We start from the raw sequence: 27,310 nt of genomic DNA on the forward strand, positions 1-27,310 counted from the left end.
GCTATTTGGAATTTAAGCAGGAAGAGCTTCATCTTCATCAGCATAGATGGTAATGTTGATTGTTCAAAGGTCATTACGATTTTCTTATCTGCAGATACTTGGGGTAGCCACTCAACTTTAAGCAGGTCAACACTTTGGGGATGTATATGTAGTAACTGACCCAACAATGTTCTAATAGCTCTGAATGACCTCCATCTGCCCTTATTTATGTTGTTATGAGCAATTCGCAGCATTATCTGGTTTGCTTGTAGGATCCTATTACACTTAGTAGAAGTAAGTGAGTAGCCCCTAGTTGCCTTTGTGCAAGGCTTTTCGTCCGTTGCCTCCCTTCTGGGCCCCATGCCATCAGCCTGAACTGTGCTTTCTCTTAGGGCCGTATTCCTCTGGACAAAAGAGTCAAAAGACAGTCTGAGCTGCTCAATCTGATTTGCTACATTCTTTAGTTTATCAAAAATAAATGTCACTGTTTTAACAGTCAGTAAACATTGCTGCATCAATGCACTGGTGGAGTTCGTCTGCTGCAACAGCTCAGGTTGTTTTAACTCAGTAATTAGTGAGCTTGTTCCAGGCGTATCTCCTCTACACAAATCCAAGGACACTCCTTCTTGATATGCTGTGGAGTTGTTACCGGAGTTTCTGTTTTCTTTATCCAAGGATAAGAAGCTGTTATCGGTAAATAATGAGTTCAATTCTGGCGTACTCACGGTTTCCACAAATAGATCATCTATCTTGAGTTGTTTAGAAGGTTTTTGATGTTTTAGTGTCTCTGGGCTTGTCCTTGTCCGTTTCTTCTTGTTTTTCTTATTCCCCATTTGCAGAGGCAAAGATTAGTTGCGAGAGATGCGATAAAATAAAATACTAATAAAATAAGGCAAACTTTAAAACTTTAAAAACATAAAAACAACAAAGATACCGGAGCTCAATTAGGCACGTCTGATTACTCCGGCGCCATCTTGCAATCTCTATATTTCTAAATTCCAATACCTCTTTTCCTTGTGCCTGACCTCGCCTTGACCTTCTACCCAGCCTTTTTTTCTTCCTGGAACGAAGCGTCCCGCCGATGGAAAGGGAGCAACCAGCTTATCATACAAAGTTAATCCCAAAGTACATTTGCATGGGACAGGACAAAGGAAATCCTCCTGGTCTCGGAGCTGGTCCATCAGCGAGGATCTCCGCATGGAAAGACTTAGTCATTTTTCTTTGGGGATCCAAAAGAGCCTTAGGAAAGCTTTTTAATTCCCACAACAATAAAACTTCTTTTCCATATTGCACGTCCACCCCAGTCTCACACTGAAGGTAATCAAGGAACCGTTGAAGACAGGAAAGCCGGACATAATCCTATCGATGTCTCATCCAAAAAGACAATAACTCTAGACTCCCCTTGTAGGCAAACACCTCGGGGGGGGGGGGTCAATTGGCAGCCCGATGACACATGAATCATTCATCAGTACATTGTCTCTCCCAGTCCCGCCTCCCTGCCTCCTGATTCGCTGCCGCGGAGACGAAGAAAGCCCGGGATTGGTTCCTGGAGCGAGGCGGGAGACCAAGCCTCCTCCCAGCTGGGATGCGCCGGCCAATCAGCGGCCAGTGGGCGGGAGGAAGAGGGCAGGAAATTTGAAGAGGCTTCACTTTGAAAATTGTATTAAAATGGCTTTATTTCTTTGTAACAACATGCTTTGCCTGACGAACTATCGCGGCAATTGCATCCTTTTCAGCTGAATCGCAATAAAGATCACTTCGGTGGCATTTCCTTCAACTCTGGCCAATTCTTTCATTTCATCTCAGGTAAATATAGATCTATAGATTGGGCTTCCCCGGCTTGCGAAAGTAGCGATCCCTCCTTTGTTGGGATCATATTGTCTTCCCTCACTGGAGCAGACTTCCCAAAAGATCGCGGTCTATTTCATGGCCCAACTCCATTTCACTCCAGAACACTTGAAAAAACAAACTGCTATCTTGCTTTTTGCTGTTCCCCTCCTGACAGATGAATTGGCTCTCATTTTTATCAATGAATTGCCCTTTATGAATGAACATGGGCAATGCGACCCAAAATGTCTTTTTGTGCCTTCCTATGAACTCTCAAGGTATCAGAGACCCCTTCCCCCCTCCTGCATGAATCCCTTTGTATCTTTTGCACTGTCTCCTAATTCTAGAGGAGCCTAAAGCCTCTCATCTGCTGGGCTGCGGGGAACCTCTAGGATCCCTTGCTTTGTTCCCCATAGGAAACACAGGGGAGATTGAAACCCTCTGAAACCTCCATGGATGAAACTTGTGTATGTCTCCTTTCTCCCCCCATTGTGAGTAGAGGCGGTCCAACAATGAGGCGAATTTGTGCTTGGGGCGCAAAACATACGGGGGCGCAGTCGAGGCTGCTTTTTCTGTTGATTTGTTGTCAAACATGATGTTTTGGTGCTTAATCTGTAAAATCTTAATGTAATTTGATGTTTAATAGGTTTTCCCTTAATCCCTCCTTATTATCCAATATTTTTGCTTATCCAACACTTTTATTTTTCAGTGATTGGTTTTTTTTGGGGGGGGGGGCACCAAAATTCTGTTCGCCTGCACTTGAAAAATCATCATGGAGCCAGCCGAGTGGGCAGGGGTAGGAAATTCAAACTGTAAAATGTATAAAATACGGTTTCTTCTGTATAATGGCATGCCAGTCTTCTTGCATCTTATTGCGACCGTCATCCTGCTCTGTCTGGACCAGAATAAACTCGATGGCCTTTGCTTTGAAACTTGGTGTGACTTTTATTGGGAAATAGGGAAATCTTTATTTGCTTCTCATAAGGTCACCAGGTGTTGTGCAACCCTCCTTCTGGAGTCTTGTGCTGGTCTCCATTTCTAACGAGTTTCCAAAATCTTTAATCTCCTTATCACATACTGGGAGATTTAGGGGAGATTGACCTTGGATCTGGGAGTTGCAGTTCACCCTTATCCAAAGAACACTGCACCCGGCAGATGTCGGATCTGGACCAAACTGGACACACAGACCCAACATGGCCAACTGTGCATACAGGCCTGATTTGGGAGTGATTGTCATTGGCATATGGGAGTTGTAGTTCACCCTTATCCAGAGATCACTGAACCCAGCCAAAAAATGCCCTTTTCAAACAACTTGGGCATTGCTGAGCATTGACCAAACTTGGCACTCAGACCCAACATGGCCAGCTGTAAATACTGGCATGGTTTGATGGTGACTGCTCTTAGTATTTGGGAGTTGTAGAATCATAGAATATATTGTTTTCCTTTGTGTTTCCAGCCCCTGATACAGGGCCGACACATAGAGGAGTTTAGTTTCCATTGGGTCTGCATTATCAATTGAGAATGGTCTAAAGCAGAGGTCCCCAAACTAAGGCCCGGGGGCCACATGCGGCCTATCAAAGCCATTCCTCCACCGAGGAAGGTGTGTGCAGTGCAAGGTAGGAAGGAAAGGTTTTTCCCGTCTCCTCTCTCGCCTGATTAATTCCAAAGCTTTGCTTGTTTATAATGGTATTTTAATTATTATTTAATTAATAATTAATTATTAAGGGGTGCTTTGCTAGTGCTTTTTGTCATGGAACCAAGTCCCAGGGCTGAATTTCCAAGCCCTGGACTTGGAGTCATAACATAAATAATCCTGGAAGCACCTGGCAGAAGAAGATAGAAGAGCCTGGGAACTCGGGGTTGAAAGTGTAAACAATTATAATTGGTAGAGTGTGTGGGAATAGTAGAAATGTGATACAGGGGGTGGGGTTTGATGATGATATTTGCGTGTGGTGTTACGTTGCATCAGAGGTGATAAAAATGATTGTATGTAAACATTAGGTCATTCTCGACTTTTTCCAAAGTCATGTATTCTTCAATAAAGATTGGATTTGAGAGCAGCTATCTTTGATCTGCGTTCAGACTGGTCCTTTGAAGTGAGCCTGACATTTAAGTCGAGAATCCCGTTCTCACCCTCCTGCGGATTCGCAGTGAAGTGATAATGAGTGGAGAAGGCGATCAAAGCCTAAATGGAGCAGAGAGGCCTTTGCCAGGGGCCCGGCCATTGGGGGAAGAGACGCTGCAAGCCATAGCTTCCTCTACGGGGTACCCCAGGCCGAACGGCGTGACCCAGAGGATTCCCAGAGGAGGAAGAGGCGTCTCTGCGGCTGCAGAAACCAGTTGGGGATCTGGAGGAAGCATGCCGGAGACCGTGGCCCTGCGGTTATCAATCCTGGAAACTAATTTATCCAGGCTGTCGGAAACCGTGGGGAGGTTGGTGCCACTATTGGAAGAGAATCTCCAGAAGGAGCCCACCCGATATGGCGCCGAGAGAGAGCCAAGTAAAGAAGAAGCTTGGAGCCAGAGGGGCCAGCGCGCCTCAACGCAGAGCCCCGTGGCGGCGAGGGGCGAGGGGGATGAGGAATACTGGCAGGAACTGGAGTTCCGGGACAGAATGGCGCGCGAAGTGGAGCGCCAGCAAGCTCTGGGAACTCTGAGGCCGCCAACTCCAACAGAACTCCCAACCCCCCGAATGGGCGTCGGGGTGGAAAGACCACTGGGGCCAGGGATCGGGTCCAGTGGATTGGCGGACGAAGGCGGAGAGGAGCCGGAGATCCAGGAAGAGGAGGAGGATGTGCCGTACGACGAGGGAAGGCGAGGTGCGGGGGCTACAGCGAGGCCCGCATTCGGATGGGTGGAAGGGCCGACAGCGGCGGCAGAATTTCGGGAGCCGCGCGGAACGACCGCCGGAGTGGGGCGCGGCGTGTTCAAAGGGGCCGTCCAAGGAAACCCGATGCAACCCTTCCCCATGCCTCCCAGACAGCATCAACGGGCCGCAGAATGGATGCAAAGGAGGGAAGAGCTCAAACTGGAATACGGAGGGGAATCATCTGAACTGAACTTTTTCCTCATTAGCATCAGAGGATATATGGAAGATAATGCACACACATTCCCCTCCGAAGGAAGCATGGTTCGGGCCATCGGCAACACACTAAAGAGAGGAGCGGCCAGCTGGTATGTGCAACTACATGCCAGACGCGACCTGTGCCTGAGGTCAGTACCCCGCTTCCTCGCCGCACTGGAAAACCGGTTCAGAGACCGGCTAGAGCAATTGAGGGCTCGAGACCAGCTTAAAGGAATAAAGCAGAGGGACAAAACGGTGCCCGAGTACGCAGAGGAATTCCTCCATCTCGCGGAAAGGGTGCCAGAGTGGTCTGAAGTGACCAAAGTGGAGATATTCAAAGAGGGACTACGCCCCGAGGTTTTCAGTTGGGCAGCGCACAGAGACGACCCAGAAACACTCCAGGGCTGGATACAACTAGCGGGGCGCGTCGAATCCACCCTGGCCCAAGTAAAGCGTTTCAGGGGCGGCGGCAGCCAGCAAAGACCGGTGGCGAGGGGTCGAGGAGAAACGAGGAAGCAGGAAAGGCCCGGAGGGAGGCCGGGGATCCCCTTCAAAGGAGATGACAACAAACCCAAGCCGGGATGCTTTGTATGTGGGAAGACGGGCCATCGAGCAGCAGAATGTTGGGCCCGGAAGGGGGAGCCGCCAAAACCCTCAAAGCCCAAGCCAGCAACCGGGAGGCGAGCGGAGGAGGAGGTGCGAGCCCCAGAATCTCCGGAAAGGCTGGTGAGTCGAGACAAACGCATGCTAGTAGTGCCAATCTGCCTATCGGGGCTAGAGAATCGGGCCACCTGCAGGGCATTCGTGGATTGCGGTTGTTCTAGGAACATTATAACTCTGGAATTAGCAGGAGCGCTGAAATGCCAGCAGACGTTGCTTGACTCCCCAATTGCATTTTCGCAGCTAGATGGATCAGTTGCTGCTGGGGAAGTATCTACGAAGGAAATACGGGGGGTCCCATGTAAAATAGGCAAATGGGAAGGAAGAATATCCTTTGTGATAGCCCCTATTGCCACATACCATGTAATACTAGGGATCCCATGGCTCGAACAGGCAAATCCTGAAGTAGATTGGAGAGGAAAGAGCCTAGCATTTAAAGAACAACAAACGCAATGGGAGATAAGCAAAATAGCAGGAGAGGAGGACGAGGGAAATGAAGCAGGGGAAATAGACCCACAGCTATTGCCACCTGAATACAGAGACTTTGTGGATGTTTTCAATCAGAAAGAGGCAAGTAAATTACCTCCCAAGAGGAATATAGAAGTAGAAATTGAAATAACCCCAGGAGCAAACTTACCAAAACCAAAAGTGTATCCCATGTCTGTTCAGGAGAAGGAGGAATTGAGGAAATATATTGATAAGAACCTGGCGCGAGGCTTCATTAAGCCATCCAATTCTCCTCTCGGAGCCCCAGTGTTATTTAGGAGAAAGAAAGACAACTCTCTAAGATTGTGCATTGACTATCGAAATTTAAATGCAATTACTAAGGACAATAAATACCCTATGCCCTTAGTAAAGGATTTAATTACCGTATTGAAGAAAGGGAGCATATTTACTAAACTGGATTTAATTGAAGCATATCATAAATTAAGAATCAAACCCGAGGATACTTGGAAAACTGCATTTTCCTGCGCATTCGGCCATTTTGAATATAAAATTTTGCCATTTGGGTTAAAAAATGGCGGCAGTTGCTTTATGCAGCTTATAAATGAAATACTGCACCCATTGTTATACCGAGGAGTATTCATATTCCTTGATGACATCTTGATCGTGAGCGAAGATAAAGAAAAGCACGTGGAATTGGTCCGGGAAGTTTTGCAGAGACTAAGGGAAGCAAAGCTGTATGCAAAACTGTCCAAATGTGAATTTAATAAAACTCAAATTGACTTTCTGGGGTATCGGATATCTCCAGAAGGATTAGCTATGGACCCGTCTAAAGTATCAGACGTAAAAGAATGGGGAGTACCTCAAACAAGGAGGCAATTGCAATCATTTCTGGGGTTTGCAAATTTTTATAGATCGTTCATAAAAGGCTTTGCGCAAATAACCGCACCCCTTACTGAACTTTTAAAAACAAAAGGGAAAGGGGAGACAGCAAAAGTGAAAGCTCCTGGCGCCAAACTGAGTTGGACGCCAGAATGCCAAAAGGCATTTGAAACCCTAAAAGGATGCTTCACAGAAGAACCCGTCCTAAAACACCCCGATATCCGGAGCCCTTTCATAATCCATTGCGATGCTTCAGACTGTGCATACGGGGCAGTACTATTGCAAAAAGATCAAAATGGGAACTTAAAACCTTGTGGATATTTGTCCCGGAAGTTCAGTGAAACTGAAAAATGTTGGCCCATATGGGAAAAAGAAGCATTAACCATATTAAAAGCCTTAGAATGCTGGCGACACTTCCTCGAAGGGAGCGGAATCCCATTTGAAATTTGGTCTGACCATAAGAACCTCCAGTATTTAAAATCTCCTCGAAAATTGTCCCCCAAACAAATCAGATGGGCACAATACTTCAGCAGGTTCGATTTCCAATTAAAGTTTTTCCAAGGGAAACAGAATGTCTTGGCAGATGCTCTTTCACGCATGCCTCAACACGAAGGCATAACCACAGCAAAAGAGGGAACAGTATTCTCTGATAAACAATGGGGCTTAGCTGTCAGTACAAGAGCACAGACCCAAAGAGAGAACACTGCTATTATTAAATTCGACGAGGAGAATAGTTGGGGAAAAGAACTGAAACAGTCATACGAAGGAGATCAGTGGATCGCATCCAACGCAGAAAAGGGGGAGCAGAAGGGGGGATTCTGGTTTGTGAACAAGAAACTGTATATCCCAGCAGTATTAAGGATTAAGATTTTGCATCGTTTTCACAATAACCAGAGTGCTGGTCATACAGGAATTACAAAAACAACAAAGGCAATAGCAAAACATTGTTGGTGGCCAGGGATGAGGAAGGACATAAAGAATCATGTTGTTCAATGTGATGATTGTGCCAGAAATAAATCGAGAGGAGGGAAGCCAATGGGATTATTACAAACAGTAGCAGAACCTACCAGGCCTTGGGAATGTGTAGCTATGGACTTTGTGGGGGAACTGCCGGTTAGTAAAGGACATCGTTATATTTGGACAGTATTAGACCTGTTTTCCAAACAGGCCCACTTTATAGCACTGACGAAACTACCATCGGCAGAGAAACTAGCTGAATTGTACATAAACCATATTTACAAACTACATGGATGTCCCAGTAGAGTGGTCAGTGACAGAGGGGTTCAGTTCACAGCAAAATTCTGGGAAAAATTCTTGGAAATGCTAGGAGCAGAAAGGAGTCTAAGTTCTGCTTTTCACCCCATGACAAACGGGGCAGTAGAACGTACTCAACAGACGCTTGGGCAGTTCCTTCGAATGTACTCTAACATGAGACAAAATGACTGGTCTAAGTGGCTGGCTTTCGCAGAACTAGCTTTTAATTCGACTGTACATTCCGCAACAAATAAAACTCCCTTTGAAGTAGTTTACGGGTATGAAATACAGCCTCTGCCCCAGTTGCCAAGATGGACAGAGAATGAAGAAACAGGGGCAGGGAAATGGAAAACTCAAATGCTAGAATGCTGGAGTCAAGTGACTGCATCATTAAAGGAAGCACACAAAAAGTATAAAACATTCGCAGACAGAAAAAGGATGGAAGGCGATAAATTGGAGAAAGGAGATTTAGTGTGGTTAAGTACCCAAAACATCAAATTGGGGCTGCCTTCGAGAAAACTGGGCCCCAAATATATTGGACCATTCAGAATACAGGGTGTTATCAACGAAGTAACTTTCCAGTTGGCATTGCCAAAAAGTTTAGGGAAAATACACCCAGTATTCCATCGCAGCTTACTGAAAAAGTATATGGGTACTTTGGACAAAATGGACACATAGAGTTATTGTTTGATTTATTTCAGAATTGTGATGAAAGAAGCACCGAAGAGGAGGATGGAGAAAAAGAGGGCGCCATGTCATGGAACCAAGTCCCAGGGCTGAATTTCCAAGCCCTGGACTTGGAGTCATAACATAAATAATCCTGGAAGCACCTGGCAGAAGAAGATAGAAGAGCCTGGGAACTCGGGGTTGAAAGTGTAAACAATTATAATTGGTAGAGTGTGTGGGAATAGTAGAAATGTGATACAGGGGGTGGGGTTTGATGATGATATTTGCGTGTGGTGTTACGTTGCATCAGAGGTGATAAAAATGATTGTATGTAAACATTAGGTCATTCTCGACTTTTTCCAAAGTCATGAATTCTTCAATAAAGATTGGATTTGAGAGCAGCTATCTTTGATCTGCGTTCAGACTGGTCCTTTGAAGTGAGCCTGACAGCTTTTGGTGCACAAAGGCAGAAGGAGGTTGGACTAAATGGCCCAAAGGGTCTCTTCCAACCCTCTTTATTATTTTTATTATGGTTATGATTAACATTGAGGCTGCATTTATTCCTTTTTTTTACTTCAAAATAAGATATGTACAGTGTGCACTGCATAGGAATTTGTTCATAGTTTTTTAAAAACTATAGTCCGGCCCTCCAACGGTCTGAAGGACCATAAACTGGCCCCCTGTTTAAAAAGTTTGGGGACCCCTGGTCTAAAGCATACTGAGGACTGAAAATTCTTAACCAAAAATGAAGTGTCACCACCAGAAAGCCTGACTGAGGCTGAAAAGGCTGATCTTAGAACATGGAATCAAATATAAATATTAGGCTTGCTCAAATAATTCAATTTCCCCGTTAGTCGTTACTAATTCGTTAGTTTTGTAACTTGTGAAGCAATATTCGACCTAGATTGTCCACTCGTGTGGATCCCGCGGTTTCGAACCGCGATAGGCCCTTTTTCTAATGTCGTTGTTTTTTTTGTTGGGAAAATACCACTTGGTTTGGGAAAAAGGGAGCGTGTATTTGGTTCCCCCTCTTTCCTTTCTTCTCGGGGCTGCTGCTCAATAGGGCTGGCAGGCAGCAGTGACTCTCTTTCCCTATCAACGCTAGCAAAGTCTGGCAAAAGGTTGCAAGTCCCATTATCCTCCGCAATACCACTTGGTTTGGGAAAAAGGGAGCGTGTATTTGACAGATTTACGGGCACTGAAACAATGTTACACAAGTAGAAGAAGGACTTTCACAGTGAAGGAACCCCTATTGAACAGGAAATAACAATTCAAAAGCAGGAACAGATTTTTGCAATTGTTAAATAAAGTTTTTTTATATGAACTATGAAATTGCGCAATAAATCTTAGGAAAGGGCAAACACTCTGCAATTTAGCGAGCAAGCAGGGTGGATTGTGTTCTCCCACTGTACCAAATTTGATCAGTATAGCTGAAAAAATGAGTGCAGGAGAGCCCCATTAAAGGCCCCCCCATGGGCTGTTTTGGGCCACTGCGCATGCGCATCCGCCATTAACCAATTACTTTTGAAACTAACGGATTTTCGTTAATTTTGAATTTTGGGGGGGGGGGCAAAATTCGGAAATGACATCAGAAACGAAATGCTACCCCCCTCTACTTTTGAAACGAGTTTAGAATCATTTTTTTCGTGGATTGCTCAAGCCTAATAAATATATATGCTAACAATGGGTTTGCTAAAGTTTCTGTAAACTATCGCTTTGCAAAAAGGGGGAATAATGGAGCAGCTCTTGAATGTTTTATTTAAAGACCCTAAAAATCCCTTACCTAGAAGACCCTTACTCAAAAATCTTGTTTTTCCATGAAAGTGTTGACAGGATATGTTCTGCCTGACATTTGCTCTTTGCTCACAATATAAGGTCATGCAAACTGCAGTAATGATTTGGCTGCTGGATGATGCATACGTGGGATGAACTATGGACATTTCACCTGAGGATAGTGCATACGTGGAGCAAACTATGGACACTTCATCTGATGTGATGAGTAATGAGTTATATAAGTTACAAGGCAACTATGCATGTCCAAAAGGATTATAATAGGAAATTCCATTGTCAGCTTTCTGCGCATGCTTCTGTAAAATTGTATAAATTGGAAATCCACTACAGGCAAGGTGTGGCATTTGCGTTTTCTGGGCATTTGCTAACATTGTCACCTGCTCTTGGCCAAAAATAAACTATCTTGAAGACTACTTCTGCTGTCAGTCTGCTTTCTTCACCCGCATCCAAATGAAATTCCACAACAATTCTATGATTCTATGATTCTAGTTCACCCTGATCCAGACCAAATTTGGCACACAGACCCAACATGGCCAGCTGTGCATACAGGCCTAGTTTGGGGAGGATTGACCCATGATTCTGTGAATTGTAGTTCATCCACATTGTTATGTATTTTCTAATGGTAGCATTAATAAAAAACTAAATCAAAGTCAGGCTTTTTTCTAATAAATATTACTACTAATTAACTAAATGTTACCTAACAGCCCCCCAGGCATCACCGGATCCCCAAGCTAGTATAATATCTAAATCTATCTAATCTAAATCTAATCTAATCTAAATCTATCTAATTAAATCTAATCTAATCTAAATTCTATTCTGATTCTAAATTCTATTCTAATTCTAATTCTATTCTAAATTCTATTCTAAATTCATAATAAAAATGAAAACCCATACGTGTGTATGTGGCACGGGTGTCTGCTCATACAGACAGCCTCTGGCTTCCACAAACAGGCTATACTTCCCAGGGTTAAAAATCCAGCAAGTCACTCTTTTCCACTGACATTACGGTTACAGCGAGCGCCATGAACATGCAGCCCACCCCCTGCCAATGTCCTCCCCAAACACTACGGCCCACCCCCCAAGGAATGCTTTCATTTGGGGACCATTTCATCCTAGATTTTGCATTTTCCTCCACCACAGGCAGGCATCCCAGGGCTCTCCATTGCTGTGGAATTTGCATGGCCCCACCCACTGCTCTTTCCTTTCAATTCTCTCTGCATAATAAACACAGAAGAATGGAATGTGTTGTTGAAGAATTGAGCTGCAATTAAAATTACTGGAAGAGTTTAGGGATTGACTGCACATGGTGAAAGTTGTAGTTCACCCTGCATCAAGTCAGACCCCTGTGACTCCTACTGGGGAATTTAGAGGAGTTGTAGTTCACCTACACCCAGAACGCTATGAATCCAAACAACGATGGCTCTGGGCCACACTTGCCATGCATACCTGATATGCCCAGATTTGACTACTTCCCCAAACATTTCCCCTTTTCATATCCCTAACTAAAAACGCTTCTCCTTCAAAAGGAGGCCATCCGTTTCCAAATTGATAGGGTTTCTTAAGGCAAATCAGCTGATTGTCAAATATATCCGCGCTTACAGTTTCTTTCTAGCACTGTTTGTGAAGCCTCCAAAAAACCCAGTAACTTTTTGGCTCCAATTTTCTTCAGATCATTCAATGAGACTTTCCTGTATGAATTATGAACTATGGGTTCAAAATTGTATAAATGTTTATCACTTTTATTAATTGTTATAGATGAAATGGTATGGATATGGTTTCCTGGGAATTCCTATATTTCTGTATTTTCCCTCTTGTGTTTGACCTTACCCTGGAACCTCCTCCATCCCCATAAGGGAGCACCCTGTCACTGAAGGGAGCGATCAGCCACCCATAAAGGTTTTATCACAAACACATTTGCATGGAACAAGAAAAGTAGATTTTCTTGACCTCGGAGCTGGCCCATCAAGAGCAATCTCCATATGGAAAACCTTAACCACCCAACATTGGGGCTCAGCAGGACTGTCGGAAGGTTCTGCCCCCCGCGGCAACAGCCTGACTTTCCATATTGAACGTTCACCTCAGCCTCACCCTTTTGGGAAATCATAATCTGTTGGAAACAGGAAAACCGGACATAACCCTATCAATGTCTCATTCATAAACAACAGGACTAGACTCCCCTAGAAGGCTCATTCAGCCTCGGGGAGTCGATAGGCATGCAAATCACATATGATTCATTCATCAGGACATTGTTTCTCCTTGTCCCGCCTCCCTCTCTCCTGATTCGTCAGCCACGGAAGCGAAGGGAGCCTGTGATTGGCTCTGACGCAGGGCGGGCAGCCAAGCCCCTCCCCAGCTGAGGCGCGCCAGCCAATCGGTGATGAGTTGGGTGTGGAGAAGAGGGTGGGAAATTTGAAGAGACTTCACCCTGATTTTGTTATAAAAATGGCATGCTTTGCCTGACGAACTATCGCAGCATCGCATCCTTTTCAGCTGAATTGCAATAAAGATCACTTCGGTGGCATTTCCTTCAACTCTGGCCAAGTCTTTCATTTAGTCTCAGGTAAATATAGATCTATAGATTGGGCTTCCCCGGCTCGCCAAAGTAGCGATTCCTCCTTGTTGGGATCATATTGTCTTCCCTCACTGGGGCAGACTTCCCAAAGTTCACGGTCGATTTCATTTGGAGTGGGATAGACCATGGATGATGAACTTCCATATGGGAGTTGGAGTTCACTTGCACCCACTGAACCCCGCTGACCCGGGGCCTGGACTAAACTTGCAACACAGGAAAACAATGCCTTTCTCAAATAACCCAGGCACTGCCGGGTCCCCAAGCTAGTAAAATATAAAAATGATATAAAACAAAAATAATATAAGATATAATATATATAAAATAAAATATCAATTTGCAGACTACCGAAAGAACGAAGAACACAATTATTGCTGTTTTTGTTTTTTGTTTTTTTCAATGAGGAAGGAAGTAGAAGAGTCTAAAGGAAAAGTGAGGGAGGTCAAAGGTTACAGGGCTGGGGCAGTGGTGTTGCGCCCAACCCGCTTCCTGTGCAGGGCTTGGGCCCTCTTCTGTCGATCAGCAAAGGCATTTCCTAGGGTCTGCTTTAGGGCAGGAAGTACCGCCCTCTCCGCTGGGGGGGGAGCAGGAAGCAGTGGGGTGAGCATTCGGCTGCAGACAGGAAGTGAGGGTAAGGGCAGGAAAATAGACAGGAAGTGGTTGGTGAGAGAAGGGTCAGGAAATACAGAGATTAAGGGAGGAAACACAAAAGACACATAATAATAAATATAATGATGTACACATATTAGTAATATTATGTATAATATATATGAGTAAATAATACCCTGTTTCCCCAAAAATAAAACAGTGTCTTATATTAATTTTTGCTCCCAAAGATGCTCTAGGTCTTATTTTCAGGGGATGTCTTATTTTTCCATGAAGAAGAATTCACATTTATTGTTGAACAAAAAAAAAAAGAACATTTATTATATACTGTATATTTGTCATCACAAACCAGCATAACCAAACAAACTGTGAATCCTATCAAGAATTTCTTGTTATTGCCATTATTTCCATGTACAACACTCTATGGTACGTACGTACATTTACTGATCCTGCATGAGCTGGTGTTCTGTTTGGTGGGCATGCTTCCACTTTGCTAGGTCTTATTTTTACTAGTTCAGGTCTTATTTTCAGGAACACTGTATGTGTATTATTAGTATTATATATGTCACTAGCTGTGCCCGGCCACGCGTTGCTGTGGCGAAGTCTGGTGGTCTGGGAAATAAAGTATTGAGGAATTGGTGGTAGTTAAGGTAAAGGGTAAACGTTTTCCCCAGACATTCGTGTCTGACTCTGGGGGTTGGTGCTCATCTCCATTTCTAAGCCGAAGAGCCGGCGTTGTCCGTAGACTCCTCCAAGGTCATGTGGGATGACTACATGGAGCGGCGTTACCTTCCCGCCGGAGCAGTACCTATTGATGCACTCACATTTGCATGTTTTTGAACTTCTGGGTTGGCAGAAGCTGGGGCTAACAGTGGGGGCTCTCTCCGCTCCCCCAATTCAAACCTTTCGGTCCAGAAGTTCAGCAGCTCAGCGCTTTAACACGCTGCGCCATCAGGGGATATTATTTCCTAAAGGTTGTGAATATACAATATTTCTGATTGGTTTTTTTTGTTTGTTGGAGGCAAGTATGAATGGTGCAATTTGGAAAAATGATTAGGATGTAATGGCCTTGCAGCTTTAAAGCCTGGCTGTTTCCTCCCTGAGTGAATTTTTTGTTGGGAGGTGTTAGCTGGCCCTGATTGTTTCCTGTCTGGAATTCCCTTGTTTTCAGAGTGGTGTTGTTTGTGATATTTATATGCTTCTACTGTCTGTGGCCCTGAGAAAACAGAGGATTTTCCAGACTTTGATGATGGGAATACTTTGTTGGGAGGTGTTAGCTGGCCCTGATTGTTTCCTGTCTGGAATTCCCCTGTTTATTTACTGTCCTGGTTTTAGAGATTATATTGTTCTGCATTATTCTATCCCAGTAATTATTTCATATTAAAGAAGAATCTCACTTATCCAACATGCGCTTATACAATGTTCTGGATTATCCAACGCAGTCTGCCTTTTCATAATCAATGTTTTTGTAGTCAGTGTTTTAAATTCATTGTGATATTTTAGTGGTAAATTTGTAAATACAGTACAGTAGAGTCTCACTTATCCAACATAAACGGGCCGGCAGAACGTTGGATAATGTTGGATAATGAGGAATTAAGGATAACCCTATTAAACATCAAATTAAGTTATGATTTTACAAATAAAGCACCAAAACATCATGTTAGACAACAAATTTGTCAGAAAAAGTAGTTCAGTACACAGTAATGCTATATAGTAATTACTGTATTTATGAATTTAGCACCAAAATATCATGATATATTGAAAGCATTGACTACAAAAATGCGTTGGATAATCCAGAACGTTGGATAAGCGAGACTCTACTGTAAATACTACATAGCATTACTGCGCATGGAACTACTTTTTCTGTCAAATTTGTTGTATAATATGATGTTTTGGTGCTTAATTTGTATAACGATTACCTAATTTGATGTTTAATTGGCTTTTCCTGAATCCCTTCTTATTATCCAACATATTCACTTATCCTGCCAGCCTGTTTACGTTGGATAAGTGAGACTCTGCTGTATATTTCTAATCTTATATTCTCTGCTCAGAACTCGATTATATGAGGCCCCTTCTTCACAGCTGAATAAAATGCACACTGAAGTGGATTATATGGCAGTGTGGACTCAAGATAATCCAGTGCAAAGCAGATAATATAAGATTATAAATGGGAAATATAGCTGTGTGGAAGGGCCTTGAGTCTACACTGCCATATAATCCAGTGCAAATTAGATAATCTGTGGAAGAAGCCTAAATGAGGCCTAAATCTGCCTGTCCCCGAACTGAAGCCTGGCTGTCCCTTGGTTGCTAGGCAACCAAGTGGGCAGAGATTAGCCCTCTAAACTGGCAGCAATTGGATAAAAAAATTATTGCTCTCCCTCTAATTAGGACTTTATTTTTCTTTTCTTTTTGTTGTATCAACCTTGAGGCGTGGATGATGGGTTGTGTTGTCAAATTTTGAGGTTGGGGGGCCTGTACTTTTGTTGTTTTGTGAATTGCCGTGATGCCATCACTCTTTTATATATATAGATTATTACTGTTATACTATATGTGTTTGTGTCTGTCTATTATTATTGTATTATATATACCCTGTTTCCCCAAAATTAGGCACCCCCTAAGCAGGGTATACATAGTACAGGGTATATATAATACAATAATAATAGACACAAGCACATATAGTATAACAGTAATAATGACCTATATAATAGTAATAATACACATACAGTGTTCCCCCGCTACTTCGTGGTTTGCTTATCACAGACTTGCTGTTTCACGGTAAAATTTATTTATTTGCCCCATTGCTGCTGCTTCTCCTCCTGAGGGAACACTGTAGATGTATTTATATATTAATACATAAATATTTAATATATTATTAATAATAGATATGTGCCTACTATTATTATATATATTTAATATAAGAATAGTAAGCACATATATATATATATATATATATATATATATACACACACACACACACACACACATACACACACACACACACATACATACACACACACACACACACACACACACACACACATATATAAAACCACAATAACAATGATAATATATACACAGCCACATCAGTATAAATACATATATTCTTACCACTGTTTAGGGGAATTTTTCACTTTGGGGAAGCGAGATGTCTGTGAACTCCTTCAGAGGGAAAGAAATAATATAATATATACGTATGTATGTCACTTATTTTTGACCTTAAATATGGTTCCCCCTTGAACTCTGGGCCTTTAAAATAATAATAACAATAAATAATAATAAGACATCATTACAATAATTATATAATAATAATATATAATATTATAGTTTATGTATTATTATTATGGTGTTACTATTAAATGCAATAATAATATTAAAATACTAATAAATAAAATACTACTGATAAATATTATAAATATAAGCATAACAATATTTATAACCATAATACAATAATAAAAATAACAACAATACATACTACGAAAGCTTAAATACTTCCAATAAATATTATAAATATAATACTATAATGATACATATAATAATACATATAATAATGAATATAAAATATATGAGAAATATAATAACCGCACTCCATGCAGTCATGCCACTGGCCACATGACTTTAATAGTAATAGCTTTATTTTTGTATGCTGCCACCATCTCCCCAAAGGGGTTCAGAGCAGCTTACATGGGGACCAAGCTCAATCAGTCACATTTACATCATAAAATACCATTTAAAAACAAGAGTATCAGTTAGAACAGATTAAACATACCATAGTTAAAATAACATAACTATAAAAACATTGAAAGTAATTAGGAGCACCAACCCCCACAGTCGGACATGACTAGACTTCATGTCAGGGGAAAACCTTTACCTTTACTCTATAATAAAAATAGCACCAACAATAATTACAATAATTAATAATAGCAATTCAGAGATTGGGGTTTTGAATGGGACTAATGTTAATTAGATCTTATTGCTTTAATTGCATTTACCAACAAGAGTAGATCTGGTGATGTTTTTACTGTACTAGATCTTATGTATTATATAGTCCTATATTTATGATGGTTATTTTTGAGTAGTAACAAACGTTTAATGTTTTTGCTCTGCTTTATGCATTATGATTTGTTCTTCTGATTTTTCCTGAATTGTTTTGTGTGACTATCATTATTTATTTTGTTCTTCCTTGCTGTAAGCCATGCTGAGTCACCTTGGGGAGAGGGGACAGGATATAAATAAAGCTTTGTTGTTGCTGCTGTTGCTGTTGTTTTTATTATTTCATACACAACAAGATGAGTCCACAGCAAACAAGATCACTCTGCTGGTTGTAGTATTGGAACCCACGTTGGACTCTTCCCAAGTGCCTAGGACTGTGTGACGGATTGGCAAATAATACATGCAGATCCCAGTTGAGTAGCCTTTTGCAGCTGACAGGTGGTAATTTTGTCAGAGCCAATTGTGTTCAAGGTCTTTAAGCACTGCACCCAGGGTGCCAATCACCACTGGGACCACCTTGACTGGCTTGTGCCAGAGTCTTTGCAGTTTGATCTTTAAATCTTCATATCGTGTCAGCTTTTCCAGTTGCTTCTCGTCAATTCTTCTGTTGCCTGGGATTGCAACATCGACAATCTATACTGTACTTTGCTTTTTCCATAACCGTGAAGTCAGGAGTCTTGTGCTCCAAACTTTGTCAGTTTGAATTCAGAAGTCCCAGAGTAGTTTGACGTGTACATTTTCTGTAACTTTTTCAGGCTTGTGATCCCAGCAGTTCTTTATCACTACCAGATTACTATTATTATTATTATTATTATTATTATTATTATTATTATTATTATTAATAATATATTATAACAATACTACTAATATGTTTATATAATAAAGAAAAATACAATAGATATAATAAATAAAATTTTATAATAGAAATAATATAATAAATAATAGTAAAAGTAGTATATATAAGAAATAGAATAGTGATAACAAAAACAATATTATAATGGTAACAATAATATAATAATAATTAATATTGTCAGGATCATTGTATCAGTCTGGGACTGGTTGCTTCTGCCATAAGAAAGGGAGGTGGGGGGGAGGAAGGCTGGGAACAGTTGGGAAAGGTAGTGTAAATAAGACATCTGTTTTGGGAGGAAAATTGAAACTGCAGTTAACAGACTTTGGGCATAATTTTTGCCCACTAGGTGGCAGATGTGAGTTGGGCTGATATATACAAGAGGTTTGAGTGGGAAAACTTTAGAACTGTCTTCTCAGGATTGTGGAAAGAGGGAATAAACAACTTGTCTCCAGCGATTTATTGTTTTGAGTTTGACTTCAAGATCTTCTAAAGCCTGACATTAAAACAGTTCTCTTCTTATTAATTTTCCTGTGCAAGCAGTGAGATTACTCATGAGTATCTCAAAGGAAGGAGAGCAACTGAATCTTGACCAGCCGGCCTTGAGGTACTTATTGCCACTAGGACCCTAGTAGCCATGCTAGAAATGGATCTCTCAGTTCTGAGAAGTGAGAGTGATGAACAGCAACCTACTGGACTGACTTTGAACTCGACACAAGGCCCGGCAGGTAAAGGAGTAATAGTGCGAAGAAAGTCCCCTCCAGAGAAATTGGAGAGGCAAAGCACCTCAGGAATGCAAAAAAGGTAGACGCTTTTTGTTTAAATTGGATGAGATGAGACAAGAAGTGGCTGCTTCTATCAGAGCACTGGTGGAGAGAGACCCCAGACGGACCCTCTTGTTTGGGATGGGAGCAGCGGCACCCCAGGTCTCGGGCTGGGTGATGTTTGCAGATGAGGAAATGGACCCCCTAGGAACCACAACTCCAAACCGGGGATGCTGGAAAGGGGCCAATTATCTAAGGCAACCAGGGAAGTTGAGCTGATGTGTTCAGTAACAAGAGTGCAATAGATTAGCCCCCCCCCCCCCCACAGGAAGACTGATTGCGCAATAGGCCAAATTGCCAAGCTTAAAGCTTTATGCCATGTCTGAGCCTGAGAAAAAAAGCACTGAGAGAATTCATTGATAAGAACTTGACCAGGGGTTTTATTGAGCCAGTAAGCTGATAATGCACAAATATCTATAATAATACAGAAAAATAATGTATGTATATATACACTCTTGTAACAATCCCAAGAAATGTAATACAATTCAGGTTTCTACAACTCTATATTAAAGTAATTCTTTTCAAACTATATTGCATATAACAAAATTGCTTTCAGGATATCATAAACAAAGGTACAATATCCAAGTCATGCTCTCACAAAGTATACTATATCAAAAGTAAATAACAGACAAAAAGAGCCAAACAAGACCATATTCTTCCTGGAGTTGCGTAGAATCTTGGGCCAATGTCAACTGTAGTAAAAATATTCAGTGTCCAAGATAACAGTTTCTATATTCAAAGGAATTCTTCTCACAAAAAGGAGGCCATCCTGGACGAAGGATTAGGGGAAATCCAACCCCAAACAGTAATCCAGGAATACCTGGCCACTCCAAACAAAATCAAGTCCCCAGGGCCTTCGACAAAGTCCCCCACGACCTTCTGGCAAGGAAACTAGTAAAATGTGGGCTAGACAAAACTACGGTGAGGTGGATCTGTCATTGGCTAAGCGAACGAACCCAAAGGGCGATTCTCACCCATGCGTCGTCTTCATCATGGAAAGAAGTGACGAGTGGAGTGCCATCCGCAGGGTTATGGGCCCGGTTCTGTTCAGGATCTTGATTAAGGACTTAGACGAAGGGTCAGAAGGCACGATCATCCAGTTTGCAGAGGGGACCAAACTGGGAGGGAGAGCCAACACTCCAGAAGACAGGAGCAGAATCCAAAACGATCTTGACAGACTAGAGAGATGATTGGCCGAAACTCACAAAATGAAGTTCAACAGGGACAAATGCAGGATACTTCACTTCGGCAGAAAAAATGGAAATCAAAGACACAGAATGGGGGGCGATGCCTGGCTTGACAGCAGTGTGTGCGAAAAAGACCTTGGAGTCCTCGTGGGGAGGAAGGGGAACATGAGCCAGGAATGTGGTGCGGCGGCTAAGAAAGCCAACGGGATTCTGTCCTGCATCAAGAGGGGAATAGCGTCTAGGTCCAGGGAAGTCTATTCCTCCTTGGCCAGGCCACTTGACCTGGAATCCCACTGTGCCCCATTCTGGGCACTGCAATTGAAGGGAGAGGGTGACTCTAAGCTGGAAAGCGTCCAGAGGATGAGGGAGGCTCAAGTGATCAAGGGTCTGGAGAACAAGAATCCCCATGAGGAGCGGCTTAAAGAGCAGGAACTCTCTCTCTGCCCCAGGGGAGTGTGGTGGAGAGAGGCTCCTTCTTGGGAGGCCTTGAAGCAGAGGCTGGGTGGCCATCTCTCGGGGGTGCTTTCAACGAGATTTCCTGCTTCTTGGCACAATGGGGTTGGACCGGGTGGCCCATGAGGTCTCTTCCAACTCTGCCGTTCTAGGATTCTAGGATTCTATTATTCTATTTAGATGACATATATTTTCGATGTTAAAATCTGTATTGCTGATTTCAAAATTCTAGCTAAATTCTCCTTCTGAAATTGAAGAATTGCATTTGCATCACTATGATCAAAACATTTGTGCCATAGTTCAAGAGTATATCCATCAACTTGTGTCTTAGCCATATTAGCTTGCTCAGATGAAACACAATTCTTAAACTCCTTCTCAAAACCTCTGTCATACAAAACATTGTCCTTTGAAATATCACATTGTCCATTCTCAAAATGAATTACAAAACCTTTCATATCTATAATACTGACACTAAGCATGTTGCATTCAATAGAAGGTACTAGGAGAACATCATTTATTTCAGTTTCTGAGATTTTATCAGGCAAACTACATTTCACAAAGCATTCTCCTGATCCAATAATTTTCATAGAATCTCCATTTGCAACTTTCAGTTTAATTTTAACATTTTGATTCACTTCAACAAAGTTTTCATTGTCATATGAGCCATGCTGTGCACATCCTGAATCAATAAGTCAAACATTTTCTTTATCTTTACTTTCATTCACTGTCATAACAGATCTTCTAGCAAGTAAACTCCAATGGTTCTGTCTGTTTTCAGTGGATTTCTTTTGGAAAAAACTTCTTTTCCTGTCTTTCCTGTTTATTGCTACCAGATGGCATGTCATCTTTCTTTGGTAGGTGACAATATTGGGTAATACAACTTATTTTATTACAGTTGTAACAAATATGCCCTTGTGGACAGACCTTTGAGGCTCCACCTCTGTGACTCTGGCAATTAGTCACCCTGTAACTTTATTCAGTTGATCTCCATGCTCCAACCAGTAAAGATCCATTCCAATCAATACAATGCTCTCTCAGCTTAGCCAAAGACTTCTCAAATGAAATTTCCACATATGCATCTAACACTGAAGCAAATGCACCAAGCAATCCCTTCAATGAGCCAACTTTCTGATGATTGCCAAGAAATGTTCCAGTCAATTCAAGCCTATTAAAAATTTCAAGTAGTTCAGAAATATTACTTTTTCAATCTAATCTTAATATCATAAGCTGCCTTATAAAATTCTGCAGGCTTCTTGTAGAGGTATATCCAAAGTGTTTTTAAAACATACTTTTAGTTGTGGTCATTTTATTCACATAAAGCATCTGTCTGTGTCTTAAAGATGATACTATCAGCTTGCTGCCTAAAGCATCCTTTTTCTTCCAATCCTAAATTTCAGTCTCTCCTTCAGTTGGACACTCTTTCTTCGAACAATCCATCTAGATAAATCAGAATCTTTTCATGCTGATAATGAAAGTTCTTGTTGTCTAATCCATCACTTAGGGAAAATTCATCCATATTTACCATCTTTCTAACAAAAATCCAAACAGAATCAAAATTAAAAGTTCAAAAAAACAAAACAAAAAACTAGCCTCTTAAATTCCTAGGCAGCTTCCCTGTCTCTCTCTTAGCTGGGAGACTTTAAAAAAAAGGAAAGGAGGGGTAAAAATGCTCTTTCAAAAAGAAAAGGCACACAAACTGCAGCTTTCTCTTTCTCTGTTTGCAAGCTTCCACACAAATAAATGGAAAAATAAACTGCAGTGGAAGTGTCACAAAAATAAACAAAAGCTAATTTAGAACAACAATAGTTACTGGAACCTATAACCTGTTATATTATGAAAATGCTTAAGACATGGAAGGGCTCAGTCATTTGACTAGAGGAAACAGCTAAATTACTTAAATAGCTGACCTTCCTTAAAGCATTACATTAAGCAGAATAGGAAAAACAAAAGAACAACAGGTACAGAATGGAATAGTTTACACTTCAAAGGAAAAATGCATAGGCAGAGTCCAGCCAGCTTAACTATGAATAATCAGCACCCCACTGATAGCATGCATAGTAAATATTTATTCATTTATTTATTTACAGTACCCTTTCTCAACCCCGAGGGGACTCATACACAATCAGAATGCCAGGAAAAAAAAAAAGATTACATATCAAATTGATGGTGTAACAAAGTAGTTTACTCATAACCACTTGGGTGAATAGTAATCACACAGGTAAATACTTATTTGCAGGTATATCAAAATATGCAATCCAAAATAGAATCAAAAGGTGGCTTCTATATCTTCAGCATGGCCTAGGCAGGTCTCATGGCATGCAAATTACATAAGCTGAAAAGCGTGGACAATGGTACTCTACTCAAAGTAAGGTAAGGATCAAAACAGCAAGGGACAAAAGATTTCCTTTCCTTTTATACCTTCTTTGAGTTCAAAGAACTGTCCCTATGTGGCATACAATCACATACATCTTGGCAAAAGCTCCCCTAAACCTCACATGCAAATTCTGAATGAGGGCCATAAACCTAACAAGACAAGTGATCTTACACAGAGACATGCAGACCTAACCATTTCAAATGTGCATGCAAAGATTGTTAGTTCATCCAACAATGTCAGTATCCACGACTTGTAGATAAGTGGTGCTTACCCATGACCCTGAATCCTAGTTGCATTCATTGACTGGTGAGAAAAGATTTATTTATTTCGTGTCAAAAGCATTGCATAACAAATACATTTTAAAAATGATGAAAAAAAAGGAAATCACAAGCAACTAAATAGTTTTGGACCAAAAGCGGGCAACAGCAACTGCATTGTCTGTAGCTTTAATCAACTCCTCCGTACATGAGGCAGGGCATTGTGGGCAAGCAGACATATGCGGAGTTGTTTGTTCAGCTCCACAGTCACACAAGGTGGAGGATTCCTCCAGGTAGGGCCACCTTGCCAAGTGTCTTTTGATCTGCCCACTCTGCTTCTGAGTCTGTTCAGGGACTTCCAAGTTGCCCATTCCTGGTTTGCCCCGGGAGGAAGACCCTCGTGGGGGGCCACCCAGTTGGAATTGCCAGGTTTAGCTGCCCAGAGGGACACCCTTGCTGCTGCTGGAGGGACATCCAGAGGAGGGAGTGGTGGTTCTCATGAAGCCCTTCCGTGATTTGAGTCTGGTGGGAGGAGGGTGATAGCCATGCAGTGGGGGGCTTTCACAGTGTTTGACTTTATTTCTCTCGCCGTTAGCAGCAACTTCCCGTCGCACGTCAGGAGGGGCAATGCCAGCTAACTTGTAGAGTTTGTCATCAGGTGTGGGTTCCAGGCCTCCTGTGAGGACTCTGCATGTTTCGTTCAGTGCTATGTCCACCTGCTTCGCATGGGCAGACTTGTGCCAGACAGGCCTGGCAGGCGCACTCAGCCGGTGAGAAAGACAAGGCCAGGGCTGAGGTTCTGACGACTTGTGGGTCTGCTCCCCATGCGCTGCCAGTCAGTTTCCGCAGGATGTTGTTGCGTGCGGCTACTTTGTGCCTGGTGTTCACGCAGAGTTTCCTATATGTTAGTGTTCGGTCTAAGGTGACACCAAGGTATTTAGGATGGAAACAGTGTCCGAGCTCTTGGCCTTCCCAAGTAACTTTCAGTTTCCTGTTGGCTTCGCGGTTACGTAGGTGGAAAGTGCACACTTGTGTCTTGGCAGGGTTAGGCTTCAGGTGGTTCTCTTTGTAGTAGCTGGAGAGGTCTTTCAAGGCATTGGTGAGTTGGCTTTCAACTGTTTCAAAATCTTTCGCTTGTGTTGTGAGGCCAAGGTCATCAGCATATATAAAGCTCTTTGTGAGTGGTGGTTGTGGCTGATTGTTCGTGAAGATGTTAAACAAGGTCGGGGCAAGAACGCTGCCTTGGGGTAAACCATTCTTTTGCCTCCTCCATCTGCTTTTCTGGCCCTGAAACTCCACATAGAAGCTGCGGTTTTCTAAGAGGGTCTAGACAGTTTTTGTAAAGTCAAAGTCCCGGGTAATATGGTAGAGTTTATGCAGCATTTTTCTATGTTGCACCGTGTCATAGGCTGCCGTAAGGCCCACAAAGACTGTTCCCGTGATGCAGCCTTTCTCATGGCCTTCCTCAATATGCTCACTGGGTGAGAAAAGATGGGCAGGAATAATACCCAGCAGGGTCATGGGTGCCCTCTAGATGGCCTCTTGGGTGCACAAGATTGAGCCTGAGGCAGATAGCATTGGAGGGAAGTGATGTTAGGATCGCTGTATCAGCCTGGAACTGGCGGCTTTTTTTCTTTGCCATAAAGAAGGGAGGTGGAGAGAGGGAGGCTGGAAAAATTGGGGAAGGCAGTGTAAATAAGACATCCGTTTTATGAGGGAAATTGAAACGGCAGTTAACAGACTGTGGCCCAGTAGGGGGTGGATGGGAGTTGGGCTGATATATAGGAGAGGTTTGAGCAGGAAATCTTTAGAACTGTCTTCTTAGGACTATGGAAAGACAGAATAAACAACTTGTGCCCAATGATTTATTGTTGTGAGCTTGTTTTTAACTCCAAGATCTTCTAAAATCTGACAAATATAATAATTTCGCAAATAAATAAATAAATAAATAAAAATATACCCAAAACGTCCAGAAATCTGCATGTAGTCTTCTGGGATCCTCTTGGTACGGTGAATGTCTTCCAAGCAGGACCTCAAGTATATCAACTGTAGCAGAAATCACAGAAATAAATGAATGGGGAATATATAAAGTCACTTTCTGTAGGAGCCCAGCTCCCTTTTCCCATCCTTGTTACTCACTTCCTGCATCTGCATGTGGTTGACATTCCAGAGCTGGCGGATAACAGCCTCACACTCCTCCAAAGATGGTGGCTTCCTGCTTCGGGAGGGAAGGACGTTGGCCAGGAAAGGGTTGGAGGAGGCCCCTGGGAGTGGAGGAGGGGGCTGCTTCTGGGTCAAAGGGCAAGGGGGGGGAGGGGAAGGAGGGGGAGGGGATGCTGGGGAATGAGGGCTGCTATGGTCTACAAAGTCCGGCTCTCTGAAAGGAATAATAATAATAATAATAATAATAATAATAATAATAATATAGGAAATCTAATAATTCTATAATAAATACAATATTAAACATAATAGTAATAATAAATAGAAAAGCTAGTATAATAGAAATAATACTATATTTTATTTTATTATATTTGCTATTTTATTTTATTTTATTATATTTATTATAATAGTACTACTATTAATATTATATTTAATATTTTAGGAAAAATAAAAATAGTAATATAAAAAGAATTAATAATGCAATACATATAAAATACAATTAATAGTGATAAATACAATAGTCCCATTTCAATAACACACCTGTTTCGGCAGGCTTTTGAGTTCTGTTATTGATGTTTTTAAAAAGTGCTTTTAGGATGTTTTAAAGATGTTTTAAGATGTTTTTAAGTTGTTAGATTTTAGCCTGTTCTTGTAAGCCACCCCGAGCCCTAGGGGAGTGGCAGCATATAAGTTTGAATAATAAATAAATAAATAAATAATAAAACAAATATTATTAAATCCTACTGTGTTTCCCCATGTCTTATATTAATTTTTGCTCCCAAAGATGTGCTAGGTCTTATTTTCAAGGAATGTCTTATTTTTCCATGAAGAAGAATTCACATTTATTGTTGAACAAAAAATTGAATATTGATTATATTCCTGTTACTACCATTATTTCCATGTACAACAATCTATGGTATGTACATTTACCTGCATGCTCTGGCGTTCTGTTCGTTGGGCATGCTTCCAAACAAAGCTTTGCTGGGTCTTGCTTTCAGGGGAGGCCTTATATTAATTTAGCAAGGCCTCTACTAGGTCTTATTTTCAGGGGATATCTTATTTTCGGGGAAACAGAGTAGCTTTGCCCGGCCACGCGTTGCTGTGGCTAATGCAAATCCTTTATTGGCCAGGTGGAATAGCAGTGAATAGCCTTGCAGCCTCAAAGCCTGGCTGTTTTCTTCTTATGGGAATCTTTGTTTGGTGAGATGGAATACAATGCAATGGGCTTGCTGCTTGGAAGGCTGGGTACTTGCGTTCATAGAATCATAGAATCCTAGAGTTGGAAGAGACCTCATGGGCCATCCAGTCCAACCCCCTGCCAAGAAACAGGAATGGTGTTTTGGGGAATGGTTTTTTTGGACTGCTAGAATTGCAACAAATAGCCTGACTACTTCAAAGCCTGGCTGCTTGCTACCTGGGGGGATCTTGGGTTGGTCAGCTTCAATAGTACAGAGTAGTATCGTTGCTTCAAAG

General features: G+C 42.0%; 1 protein-coding gene across 2 annotated transcripts in view; it reads right to left on the reverse strand.

Annotated features, from left to right (window-relative positions):
* Positions 1-13,504: 13,504 nt before the first annotated feature.
* The window catches only part of LOC134292941 (coiled-coil domain-containing protein 74B-like), a 50,975-nt gene continuing 37,169 nt past the window's right edge, over positions 13,505-27,310 (reverse strand). Inside the window, exons 5-8 of one of the 2 annotated variants that reach the window (XM_062958821.1) lie at positions 25,817-26,054; positions 25,638-25,723; positions 16,851-16,901; positions 13,505-13,748 (exon numbers count right to left, since the gene is read on the reverse strand). In XM_062958821.1, coding sequence (XP_062814891.1) covers positions 13,586-13,748; positions 16,851-16,901; positions 25,638-25,723; positions 25,817-26,054 — 538 coding nt within the window. In that variant the 3' untranslated portion in view covers positions 13,505-13,585. Of the gene's footprint in view, positions 13,749-16,850; positions 16,902-19,762; positions 25,346-25,637; positions 25,724-25,816; positions 26,055-27,310 lie in introns of those variants that run through there. The other variant, XM_062958822.1, reaches the window with a different exon arrangement.

Source organism: Anolis carolinensis, chromosome Y, assembly GCF_035594765.1.
Source record: "Anolis carolinensis isolate JA03-04 chromosome Y, rAnoCar3.1.pri, whole genome shotgun sequence".
NCBI classification, from domain to species: domain Eukaryota; kingdom Metazoa; phylum Chordata; class Lepidosauria; order Squamata; family Dactyloidae; genus Anolis; species Anolis carolinensis.